Genomic DNA, 12,626 nt, shown 5'->3' with positions numbered 1-12,626 from the left:
GGGTTTTGGGGTTTTCTGACTTAAATTGTACTAAAATGGCAAGCAAAACACACAAGAAAAAAAACTTGTCATGATTAACAAATTCAAGCCAATTTAATGGTCAACATGCAACTCTGACACACATGCTCACTCTCTCTCTCACACACTCACTCTTACTCACTCACTCACCCCCCAAAGAACCAGCGCGAGCAGGGCCCACTAGCCCCGCGCCTTGGGACGTAATTCGCCCCGAGGCGAGCCGCGGCACTCCGCTTAGGTTTCGTTTCTATCCCGGGCTCCAGCCCGACTTTGGACGCTCGTAGCTCGGGCAGGGGAGGTCCCAGTATCCCCAAACTTGACAGCCAGAGACCTCTGCCCTCTCCCCAAAGAACGAAATCGCTGAACAAATGTCTCACAGTCTTATGTCCAACGTCTGTAGCAACCTCTTTCTCCAACCGTTCCCAGCGGAACTTGTTTTTCACTATTCTGTCGATTTCTTTAACTCGATTTGCATCTTTACGCTCGATCACGGAGGCTGCCATCTTTCAACTCTTTGTTTGAAGCGAGCTTACGTACAGCTAACAAGTGCGTTCAATGGTTGTTACAGAGCGATGGGCCAATCACGTACCTCGTTTCATCTCAATGACGTAATTGCGTAAATGACGTAGTTACGTCAATGAGATGAAACGAGGTACGTGATTGGCCCATCGCTCTGTAACAACCAATGAACGCGCTCGCTTCAAACAAAGAGTTGAAAGATGGCAGCCTCCGTGATCGAGGCATAAAGATGCAAATCCGAGGCTGCCATCTTTCAAACAAAGTCGGAACGAATAGGATACGAATGTGGATTTGAGGGAAAAATCGGAAACCTTTTTTTTTTTTCAAGTTTTGAGGTGAAAAAAGCGGAATTCCGCAAATTCGTGGAAAAATCACATCCCTGCTCTTGGTAATTAAGAGCCATAACTCGGGTGAAATGCGACCGAATTGAAGAAAATTGCAAAAATGCGTATATTACTGACGTATAACAAAGAATCCTGTCAAGTTTCGTGAAATTCCTCCAAAAACTGTGAGAGGAGCTGATTTCAGAAGGTAAGTACCCTTCCCGGGACGGTGGACATCGACACATCATCATCATCCCCCTTCGGGTCTTTCAGCCAGCGGGGATTTAAAAAAAAAAAAAAAGCCGCAGATATGCAAATGACTTGAAGAACTGCTTTGGAAAATCACTATGTTTCTTAGCTGAAAATAAGGTGCTTTCCATTTTGACAAAAATAAGACCATACTTTACTGAATGACAAATTAAAATCCATTATCACATTCACAGCTGAATGATCACTTTCAGGTGGATTCATTTTTACAGCCTCATGCTGTATAACCAGCCATGTTACTTTTGGAGGAGCTGGACTATAAACTAAGAGCAGAGGGATAGGATAGGATCCTCACTGGGGATGCGTTTGTCTGGGTCGTCCTCCTCGTCCCCGCTGTCCTCCTGCACGGCGTCCTCTGGGATGGCCTGCATCTGCACTCCGGGAGCGTGAGGCAGCATGCGTAGGTTCTCAAACAGACGCTGCCTAAACACAGAACAGAAGGTCATAAGGCCAGACAGACACACACGGAACGTCGAGCTGAAATACAAATATCCAAGAAGGAAGGAAGGAAGGGGGACCTGCATCAGTAATCAACAGACTCACTTGATCTTTTCTAGGTAGTCGTTTGTGTTCTGGTTGGTCATGTTGGAGGGACTGATATGGAGTTTGAAGTCAGGTCCGAAATACTCGAAGTAGTCGTTGTATGGAAGTTCTGAAATAGGGAGAGGAAATCATCATGACACTAGAACTGGAATAGAAGACTTATCATTAATGTTGACTTCAAGAAATAAAGAACCCTGAAACGAGTAAGTAAAGAGCCGTGTCTCTCCCCACGGATTTCAAACAGCATCCTGGTAAACTGCCATTTTGCTGCTTGAAATAGCGTCAAAATCCACGCTATATGTTTCGTAAATACATTCAGTCGGTGAACAGGAAGTCGATGTAGGACAGACCTGAAAACGGTATACACGGTATAGAACCCCAAGCTGAAGCTCGGTACCAAATATCAAGCAGCTGTGATTTGTAGTTGCGGAGAAAAGTGTTACGAAATTTTTGTAAATCCATGCTACAGGTTTCGTGAATACATCAAGTCAGTCAACAGGAAGTCGATGTGCGACAGACCTGAAAACGGTATACACGGTATAGAACCCCAAGCTGAAGCTCGGTACCAAGTGGCTATGATTTGTGGTTGCTGAAAAAAATAAAAAGGTGTTTCAGACGGATGGACGAACAGAGGTATTTACCCCTCCTGGAGTGGAGGTATAATAAAGGAAGCGTCTCAAATAAATTTTTTTTTTTCGCGGTCCAAATCCTGCGCTCTGATTGGCTGGCGAGCGGGTCCGTATCCCGGTTACAGACCTCTGGCGACTCGCTTGTTCACAACAACAAACGTAGTAGCATTTTTTGTCAATATTTCTCTCTCTTTTTTTTTTTTAAATAAGATTTATTTATAAAAGATTATCAAAAATCTTATAAATTTTTGCAGCATTTCTCAGAACAGCATTAATTTTACATCATGGATAGCGATAACGACAGTGTTCACAGCAAAAGCGAGTTTTACTACCCTCAGGAAGAAGAAATAAAAGAAAACATTTCAGGAGAAAGCTAAAAACCTCTAACTTGCTAACGCCGAGCAAAAACATGGCTGAATCCTGAATGACTCAATTTTGTATAAATAGGGGACTACATAGGCGGCAAAATGTAGTTTTTTTCCTGCCATGGAAGTGCACTTGTATACCGAGGAGGAAGCCATTTGAATTACAGCCGTGAATGAGGATTCAAAATGGCGGCTCTGCTCGGTTTTCCCTTTCGGACGCTCTCGTTTTCTGTTAGAATTTGGTAAAGAAAAAAATAAATACATTATTTACCAGCTTAAGGTCGGTCCGTATGGTGAAATACCGTGACCTCGGCCTTGAATACTGACCTCGGCCCAGAGGGCCTCGCTTAGTACTTTTTCAAGACCTCGGTCACGGTATTTCACCATACGGACCTCCCAGCTGGTAAATAACATGTATATCAAAGTCAAAGTCCTTCCCGCACCATTCATGGCGCGTTTGGCAGCGCTGATCTCCATTTCGTAGCCCTCGGCCTCTTTCTGATATTACATAGCTAGGGTTACACTGGGGGACGGGTCCTCTGGTAACCACGAGAGTTTGACTCCCTACTCACATCTGTATTGCAGCGTGCCTTGCCAGATGACAGTGGGCACCACTTTTATGATGGTCTTTGGTATGACCCGATCGAGAGGCGGACATGCTAGCCACTAGGCCACTCGCTGGTACTGAATTAATTATGTGCCACTATTAAAACCAACCCATTTATCTGATTCACTGATGCTCGAAAGCAGCCGTTTTAAAATGCATGTCTATTCACCATGTAGAGAAGCTGGAAGTAGGTTTGACTGCATACTCTACTTTACTTACTTAGCACTTATTCCTATTTGTATGCTACTTCAGTACACAGTCAAAATGTTTAAACTGCACCCAAAGTTAAATATGTGATGAGTAATGAGTCCTACTGGGATCCAGTCCTAATACATTTAGGTTTGTGTTGGGACACTTATACGTTTCTCTTTGACATTCTTCACCTTTTTGCTTGTGGCACTAAATATTATAAACTGAACACCTAGGGTTTAAAAACCCAGTGCAAGGACTTAAAATATAAAGCTTACCATTGGGAATAGTGCTGTCCAGGGCGACGGCTGTCTCATAGGTCCAGCAGCGAGCCACGTTCCTGATGGTGTAGCCTCCTCCACCCAGCATGAGTAAGGGCAGGTTAAAACTCTTCATGTACTCGACACACTTAGCATGACCTGAAGAACACACAGGCTCACAGTTAATGCACACAAATACTAAACAATACACAGAAGTCTAATAGAAAAGGAGAAGTCCTGAGAGAGAGACCTTTGATGGTGAGGTTGAAGCAGCCCAGCCTGTCCCCAGACAGAGAGTCAGCACCACACTGAAGCACGACAGCACTCGGCTGGTACATCTCCATCACTTTAGCCATGATCTGAAAACACGGCACATAATCAAATCAGTTAAGCAGAATCGAAGTCCAAAAGTGAGAACACAAAGCCTCTTTAAATGACTTACGGGTTTGAATATGGCTTCATAAGACTCATCATCAATCCCATCCCTGAGTGGGTAGTTCACAGCATAGTATTTACCCTTTCCAGCACCAATGTCCTGCAAGAAACTATACATTAGTCTCACTGATGCCAACACAAGTGTATTACTGCTCCCGGAGTCTCCTTTCACAAAAAACTAAAACATCTGTTTAGAGAAAATGGCACCGTATCAATAGTCACGTATTAAAAAAATAGTTAAAGTCCTTCCCGCGCCGTGTGGTGCATCGGGCGGCGCCGATCTCCGTTTCCGCAGCCCTCGGCCTCTCGCCTATTACATAGCTAGGGTTACAGTGGAGGGCTAGTCCTCTGGTAACTGCGAGAGTTTAACTCCCCACTCGCATCTGTATTGCAGTGTGCCTTGCCAGATGGTAGTAGGTACTAGGGGTGGGTATTGCCAAGGACCTCACGATACGATACACATCACGATACTTGAGTCACGATACGATACTGCGATATATTGCGATATTCTACATAGTTCACTGAAAAATGTAAACGCATTATGCATCTTAAAATCCGAGTTGTATGTACATCAGATGATAGTGATAATTCATGGGACAAACTGAGTCAAAACAATGTAATTCTAATTATCCATGCCATTTTATTGTAACTATACAAGCGCAAGTTACAACATATTTGCAGGAACAACACACTCAGTGCGTTTATATGCACATAGAGAGAATCGAATTTTTGCCGTTGCTCGACTGAAATCGAAGTTCAAAATGCCATGTATACACCTTAATTCGGCTGAAATTGAACCGAACTTGATTTCTCGGAATCGAGCTACACGACCTAGATTATGCGATTTCTGCCGAGCTACTTAGTGCATGTAAACCCTATTGAGCTACGTAATCGAGCTACTTACTTCAGCACTGCCCCTTCCGGAAGTGACGAGTGACGAAACCACAAGGGAAACACAACAGCCTCGGTCGGCATGACAACGAATCATGAATCTTTTCTTTTTGTGGCATTGTTTGCACTGTTAAAATTTAGCTCACTTACTGTATCACCAAATACATCTGTACAGCTGTTGCATAGCTGTGAATTGTGTACATAAACAAGTCATTGTATTTGTGTGTGTGTGTGTGTATATATACACACACAAATATATGTCCAACGTCTGAAGAATGTCAATAAAAACAAAACAATTGAACTTTTTGTGTGTTTATTAAGACATAAGTTAAATTGTAAGCAAAAAAAAAATATTTTTTTGTAAGCAAAAAATGGACTTTAGAAAAATATTATTGTGCAAAATAAGTTGTCTTACAAAAACAGTGGTCTGCGCCGGACAGTTTGTAGCCATACAGTCTGTTAGAGCAAGCCGAACAGCTTGAACATGGAACTGCCAGTGTTGCCAGATTGGGGGGTTTTAAGTGCATTTTAGCGGATTTGAACATGTTTTGGGCTGGAATACGTCAGAAGTATCTGGCAACACTATAGCTCTTCTTCATGATGACAACCGGAAGTGTACCAACACGATGGGGCATGTAGCGCCACGTGTGGCTCGGGTGCACAATGCACCTTGCACAATAGCCCGATTTCACTTGTGCATGTAGGATTGGATTTCTCTGGCACCCCTGCTGGGACCCTTTGCTCGATTACCGACAGTAGCTCGATTTGGACGTGCATGTAAACGTACTGACTGTCTGGAACACATTGAAAAGTGCAGTGTGCATCTTAGTCTCCCTGAGCACAATTATGAAACAAAGTGCAGTGTGGGTCAGTGTCCACACACTGAAACTGAACTGAAACCTCAGTGAATCACGTTTCTTCTGAACTTTGAGTAAATACTCAAAATAAAATGCAGTGTCTCACACACACTAAAACTGAAAATGCAAAATAAAGTGCAGCTTCTTGCCTTTGGTCTTAAATGACAAAATTAAGTTCACAGTTACAGTAAGTCACACATCACTGAAGTAGACGGGAGGACTTTGGCGCTGTCCAGTGTAGTTTGCTTCGGGTCGGGTTTCAGCGGCTCCGGCTGAGCTAATATGTCAGGGCGGTGTCGTGCTAAGTAAGTTCGCAAGTTTGTTGTGTTACCTCAATATCTAATTGGAGCGAAACAGGTTTTGCAAAGTGCGTACTCTTTGTCCAGCTCACTGTTTTTTTTTTTCTCCTTTCCTTTGGAATCCAAAGTGCCTCCAAACATCTGCCTTAAAGTTCGGTGGCGTCTCTAGGTTTACATTAACAGCCATGCTTGCTTGTTTTTTTTTCCTCACTGCAACCACCGGGAAAAAAAGAGAAGACGAAGAGTGCCTTGCAGTGAGGGAGCGGCACAGCGACACCTTGCGGAGCGGAGGTGCGGAAGTCGTACTGGATTTACAACCCGTCTGAAACATGATTTATTATTTGAAAAAATATCGATATTCAAATTGAGTATCGATATTGAATCGGAAGACAAAGTATCGCGATATATCGCCGCATCGATAATTTTGCCCACCCCTAGTAGGTACCATTTTTATAATGGTCTTTAGTATGACCCGACCGTGACTAGAACTCCCGATCTCCCGATCGAGAGGCAGACACGCTACCACTAGGACACTAACCGGTTTGTCACGTATTAAATAAGTTCTTTATTAGTCTTACAGGGATGAGAATGAAAAATATTTTAAAAGTCTGAAAAAACCGGGGCGGGGCCCATGGGGCTAATGATTTTTGGCTTTTTTTTTTTTTACCCCAAAACCATTAATTTTATCAGCAAAAATTTGCAATTTGGAAATAAATTCCCCTTCTTGGTGGACTCCCAGGTGAAAATGATTAATATGGTACAAGAGACTTGTTTTTAATCAAGTCACATTTGACGATTTCAAAAAAAAAAAAAAAAATCAATGCACCTTTTAATATAAACGAGCTCTACAGTATTACATTTCTGCATTTTAGCTATTCATGTCTTTGAATACTCTAATCCTTTAAAATGAAGTGCAAACCAGAAAAAAGTTCTATCATATAATTCTCTGAAGCTTTCTTCTGATGTTATCATAGCAGCAGGAGGTCTTGCATATTAAGCAGGCAACATTCAACATCACTCATCACTTCCCTTTCAACTGTTGTGTGAACTAACTAGGATTTATCTGGACAGGATGTTGTGTAATGTAATACAGATACCATATGCTCCATTTGAAGATCGAGATGGTGATTCTGAATTAAAGAACAGGCATGTACAATGGGCATTACATATTGGAAATTTTTTTTTAATCAAAAACTATAAGTTCATCTCAGCCTACAGTTTGGGCAGACGCTCCCGCGCGGCACATGCCAGCAATTCCGTCCCCCTATGAAATGAGCAATAAGTAGGAGAGTTATACACGGTATCATACTTAAAATTTCATCAACTGAAAACTCCGGTCCTTGAGAAAAAGAGATAAAAGCCCGCCCACACTGAAAGCTGATTGGCTTATTTTGCTGAGTAACCCAATCAAGATGCTCTTTGTCTGGCATGCGCTACATGAACAGGCACACAGGCAGTGTTGCCAGATTGGGTGGTTTTAAGTGCATTTTGGCGGGTTTTGAACATATTTAGGCTGGAAAACGTCAGCAGTATCTGGCAACACTGCACACAGTCTCCCTCGCGCACCCCCTCTCGCACGCGCACATTCTAAGATGCGTGATGCAGACCTTAATGTTGCGCGCGCACGCTCTTGCTCGCTTCTATCAATATGCAGGAGACTCCCGGAACTTCTGGGAGACTTGGGATGTCTGCATTATAAGGTGACCACAGATTGTTAATCATCCCCCCCCCCCAAAAAAAATAAAAAAAATTTCTCAACGGATTTACATCGATCTCAAAAACGATCATTTTGGTCTGAAAAAGTCGGAAATCTGCCAATCGGCGGAAAATTCTCATGCCTGGTCTTAGTATTAGAGAGTCGGCTGTACAGCTCCTCCTGAATTAGCCGTTACTATAGAAACAATAATATATTAGAGTAAGTGCATTAAAGTGCATATCACGGGTAAATTCAGGAGCGAGATCAATGTAATTCTCCTATTTTATATTAAACTTTGGTCAAATATCTGTCACATTTTGAGCAATTTTTTTTTTTACTTTGCGCAATACCAGAAAAATTCAGTTGAAATCGAGTCATTTGAGGCGAATTGGTCCGCCTCTGAAAAAACTTGGCATTTGGATTTCCCGGCAAACGTTGATTTTCGTGACGTCGTGTGCGGGACGCCTCCCTCTGAATCCTACGCCAGCGCTGGTTTGTTTATGAGAAAACGACCTGGTGGTTTTCTGCAAATTTCTTCAACATTATCGCGTAATTATTAAAATGGTTAACAGATGTATCGTAGGAGGGTGTAGCAACACCAATCTTGATGGGATTAGTACTCATCGTTTCCCAAAAGACCGGACAATGAGAGAGAGATGGGAGCGCTTGGTCTACACAGGCTGTGCACTGAAACCGTGCAAAGCTCTCTCAGCCTGCTGGCGCTTCCGCAGGTAACGTCACGAATCTGGCTCCAGACTCCCTTGGGATTTTTCCAGACGCGTTTTGTTATTTTATTTTTTTCTGCTGTAGACAGATGGCCTTGTGCAAAATTACCCTTCTGGATGAGTGTGTAAAGGGACGTACTTTCATATAAAAACTAGACAGAACTCGACGCCAACGGTGTCAATGGGGATGCCGCCGCCTGGTAGACTACATGCCTTATTAAGTTGTGATTTGGGGATGGACATTTGACCTCACAGTAATCTTGACCTGCGACCTTTTAACCTCAAAATCTAATCAGTTCATGTTTGTCCCCAAATGCACAAATGGTGAAAGTTTGGTGAAATTCCTTTCATTAGCCTTTGAGATATTGTGTTCATAAGGTTTCAGGACGGACACACGCACGGACAGATGGACAACCTGAAAACATAATGCCTCCTGCACCTTAAGGTGGCGGAGGCATTAAAAAAAAAAACCCACACAAAATTGGTCCAGAATCAGTGATTCATTTTGCCCTGCGTCATGCGTATTTTACACAATTTTAAAATAAATGACGCAGATGTTTTGCTTGTGGTGCGTATTTTTGACGCAAGGTCGCACTCGGAACATCCTCAAGTTACTTCTCTTCATTTAGGATATAGAGCGAAGGGATGTAGCTCGAGGTTGTTCCGAGTGGCAAGGTCCTAACGACGCTATATTTTTCTCGTTCAACATGACTGAACTGTTGTTATAATGCTTCATTTATCGACTACTATAGTCTTTTTTACTTGACGGGCCTATATTTAGCTTCGTTTAATTCCTTCAGCAACGTGTCGGCAATTTCATTGGCTGGAAAGCTTCGGCATATGCAAATCCTTTCCAGCCTCGATTTGAAGCAAGTGAAAATAGCTCTCTCGTACTAATCGATAAAATTTATGTTTGCCAAAGCATTTCTTTGCGGTAATAAAAGATCGATCTAAATTTGTTTCTACTTACCAAACATATGAATAGCGCCTATCAAATGGGAAATTCAGTTAAAGTTTTGCTATGGTATTCAGTAAAAAGGTTTAGAAATTTAGGAAATATGAATTAATAGTAGGGCTGGGCGATTTTACGATTACGATGTTATTCACGATATAAAATCTCTACGATTAGAAATTAGACACGTACGATATGCTTACGATAAGCCTACGCCTTCAATAAAATTACTTCATCCGAAGTTTTGACAGACACGCGAATAGCCAATCATAACTAAACAGTACCGCACGTAACCAATCAGTTGGAAGAGAGCCACGTCAAGTTAGGTTGCGTGCACACACAAACACACACACGTGTAGCAGCAACGCACAGCATGGCTGTGGTGAAGTTTGCAGGAGCGCGGCATTTCTCCAACAAAGCGTGAAACAAAGCAATTATAACAGGGTTCCCGCGGGGTTTTAAAAGGTAGTTAATTAAAATAGGCTAAATTATGGCCAGTAAAAAGTAGTAAAAGGTAGTAAACGTAATCTGACGTGGTAGTAAAATTTTTTGACCCCCATCCAACTGGGCCTGTGTGTTTTCTAATTCGTTTAATTAACCTGCATGCCATAATATCCATAAATTACTACATTTGGGCGAATTTATTTTTATGTATCGAGGAGGACCGCAGTGAGGAGTTGGTGGCGCATGCGCTTTGAATTCCAATAACGGTTGAATCCAGTATAAATTTATACCAGAGATTGTTTAGTACGAGACTGACTTTGTTTATACGGCTGTAGTCGAATCTATCTGTTAACCCGACTGGCGACATCTGCACGAGAATTAAACAATGGGGAAATGCACATTTTTAGACCTCTGGCTGGAGGAACCTGATTTTAAAGACTGGCTAAAGGCGGTAGATGGCAATCGGCGAGAGGCATTCATTGAAAAGTTGATCGAGGCACATGTAGTGCGTTGTGCGCGCGCCTGGTGCGTTGTGCGCGCGCGCGCGCCTGGTGCGTTGTGCGCGCGCGCGCGCCTGGTGCGTTGTGCGCGCGCGCGCGCCTGGTGCGTTGTGCGCGCGCGCGCGCCTGGTGCGTTGTGTTGTGTGCGCGCCTGGTGCGTTGTGTTGTGTGCGCGCGCGCGCCTGGTGCGTTGTGCGCGCCATTTGAGGCATCCAAAATGTGATGAGCAAATCTGTTGAACTGTTCAAATGATTAAGATTAACCCTCTAAAACACTGATCTCTGGGAGGAAGGTGTTGACGCTGCCCACGGGCCTTCACGACTACAGGACTGGTGCAAATGACTATCTTAAGCAAACTTGGCAATGTGTTGAGAGACTGCCAAAATAGGGCTTGGGTTATGTGTGTTTTGTATCTTTAGGGTGTGTGTCTTGTCTTTGTCATGTGTGTGTGTGGGGGTTCGTGTTTGCCATTTGACCTGATCTAAATGTAATGAGTTGATGTACCTAAGCACATAAGATTTTTTGTGCAAATCTGTTCACCTGTTCAAAAGATTATTCCACAAACAAAAGGTTGGCCATCTTGAAAGCGTTGGCCGACAAAATGTAATCAGATCTTGTACCTAATGTGAAGTGTTGACACACAAGGTTTAGTGCAAATCTGTGTACCCGTTAAGAGGTTATGGGCCACAGTTTCACAGTTCAATAAAATTATAACTTGTATGTGGAAGTTTGTTTTCTTTTATGCAAATATGCATTACTCCATGTGTAGCCCTAGCAATGGGAGGTTCTATTATGCGTCCAAAGGGAAAGAGTTACACTACCGGTACGTTCAGATTTTCTTTCTATCTTGTCTCATCAATCCAACTCTTTGGGTAGAGTTGTCACTAACTTATATGTAGCACATTCACTTGGACTAACACATACACTCAAAGATTACCTTGTTAAATTGTGAGAAAATGTCCAAATCCAAATTGTCGCTGTGGTAGTAAAAAAAATTGTGAAGGTAGTAAAAAGGTAGTAAATTCAACATAAAATATCTGTAGGAACCCTGTATAAAAATGAGCGAGAAGCCGACTGACCGGAGTTCTGAACAGGAAAGTCAGAGCACTGCCCTGGAGGACATCGTTGAAAAGAAGGGCCAGAGATCTTCGGTTGTGTGGAGGTATTTTGGATATTTAAAATCGGACATACAACAAAGTGTTACACAAAACCTTAAACACACTGACGTACAAGATTGCACTTTTTTTCTCCTTGCAGCATAAGGTTTACATGTCAATATGTCTTTTATGTTTATTTGAAAGCTGCTAGAATTTGCACAAATGATTAACAATGGTATATAGTTTTTATTTTTCAGTTTCAATTTATTCATTTGAACAAAAAGAACAAAAGAATGTGCATCCAGTTTGTTTTGGTTCTGTGAAACTTGAAGGCTTGTTAAGCTATTTTTGTTAATTAGGAAGGAACTACTAATTTGTAATGTTCATATTTTGAGCAGAAAATTAAAGAAAATACAAAAATGGTGATTTGATTTATATCGTGATATATATCGTTATCGAAAATTTTGAAAAAATATATCGTGATATAATTTTCTCTCATATCGCCCAGCCCTAATTAATAGTAGAACATTTTTCATTGGATGATATAAAAAGACTGACCAATCGAGATCGAGTTAACAGAAACACTAGGCGGAAGTATGATGAACATAAAAACAAGCATCCTTACTAAGTCAGACATGATTGAGATGAGTCTGGATCACTTGAAAAAAAACAAGCAAAGAAGAATTTTCTCAGTGAAGAAATGTTACAGTAGCTAAACCATAAACATGATAAATGTCATTATTAATTGTGAAAAAGTTAATCTTGTCTGATGTCACAAAAGTCAAGTGCCAAAGATATTGACAGTTTTTTTTATGTTTTATTTGAATTCTAGTCAAAACAGCCATAATAACTATTCTGTTTAATTCCATACTTTTTTCTATTCTGAAAAGTGTTAGTTATTGTTTGCTTAGATGAATAGCTCACACAATTGTTCACATGTTGGAATTAAATGATTTAAGTGTGAACAGTGATAACTATTGTGTTTTTTGTTTTCAAAGTGTGTATTGTAA

At 41.8% G+C, this 12,626-nt stretch overlaps 1 protein-coding gene across 1 annotated transcript in view; it reads right to left on the bottom strand.

Moving 5' to 3' along the window:
• The window catches only part of hdac1 (histone deacetylase 1), a 42,209-nt gene that overhangs the window by 11,154 nt on the left and 18,429 nt on the right, over nt 1-12,626 (bottom strand). Inside the window, exons 7-11 of the mRNA XM_060904696.1 lie at nt 4,163-4,255; nt 3,971-4,079; nt 3,739-3,879; nt 1,671-1,779; nt 1,423-1,550 (exon numbers count right to left, since the gene is read on the bottom strand). Coding sequence (XP_060760679.1) covers nt 1,423-1,550; nt 1,671-1,779; nt 3,739-3,879; nt 3,971-4,079; nt 4,163-4,255 — 580 coding nt within the window. The remainder of the gene's footprint in view (nt 1-1,422; nt 1,551-1,670; nt 1,780-3,738; nt 3,880-3,970; nt 4,080-4,162; nt 4,256-12,626) is intronic.

The sequence above is a fragment of the Neoarius graeffei genome, chromosome 22, assembly GCF_027579695.1.
Source record: "Neoarius graeffei isolate fNeoGra1 chromosome 22, fNeoGra1.pri, whole genome shotgun sequence".
In the NCBI taxonomy this organism is placed as follows: domain Eukaryota; kingdom Metazoa; phylum Chordata; class Actinopteri; order Siluriformes; family Ariidae; genus Neoarius; species Neoarius graeffei.
The sequence above is the reverse complement of the archived record's forward strand: the minus strand, read 5'-3'. Positions and strand labels throughout refer to the sequence as shown.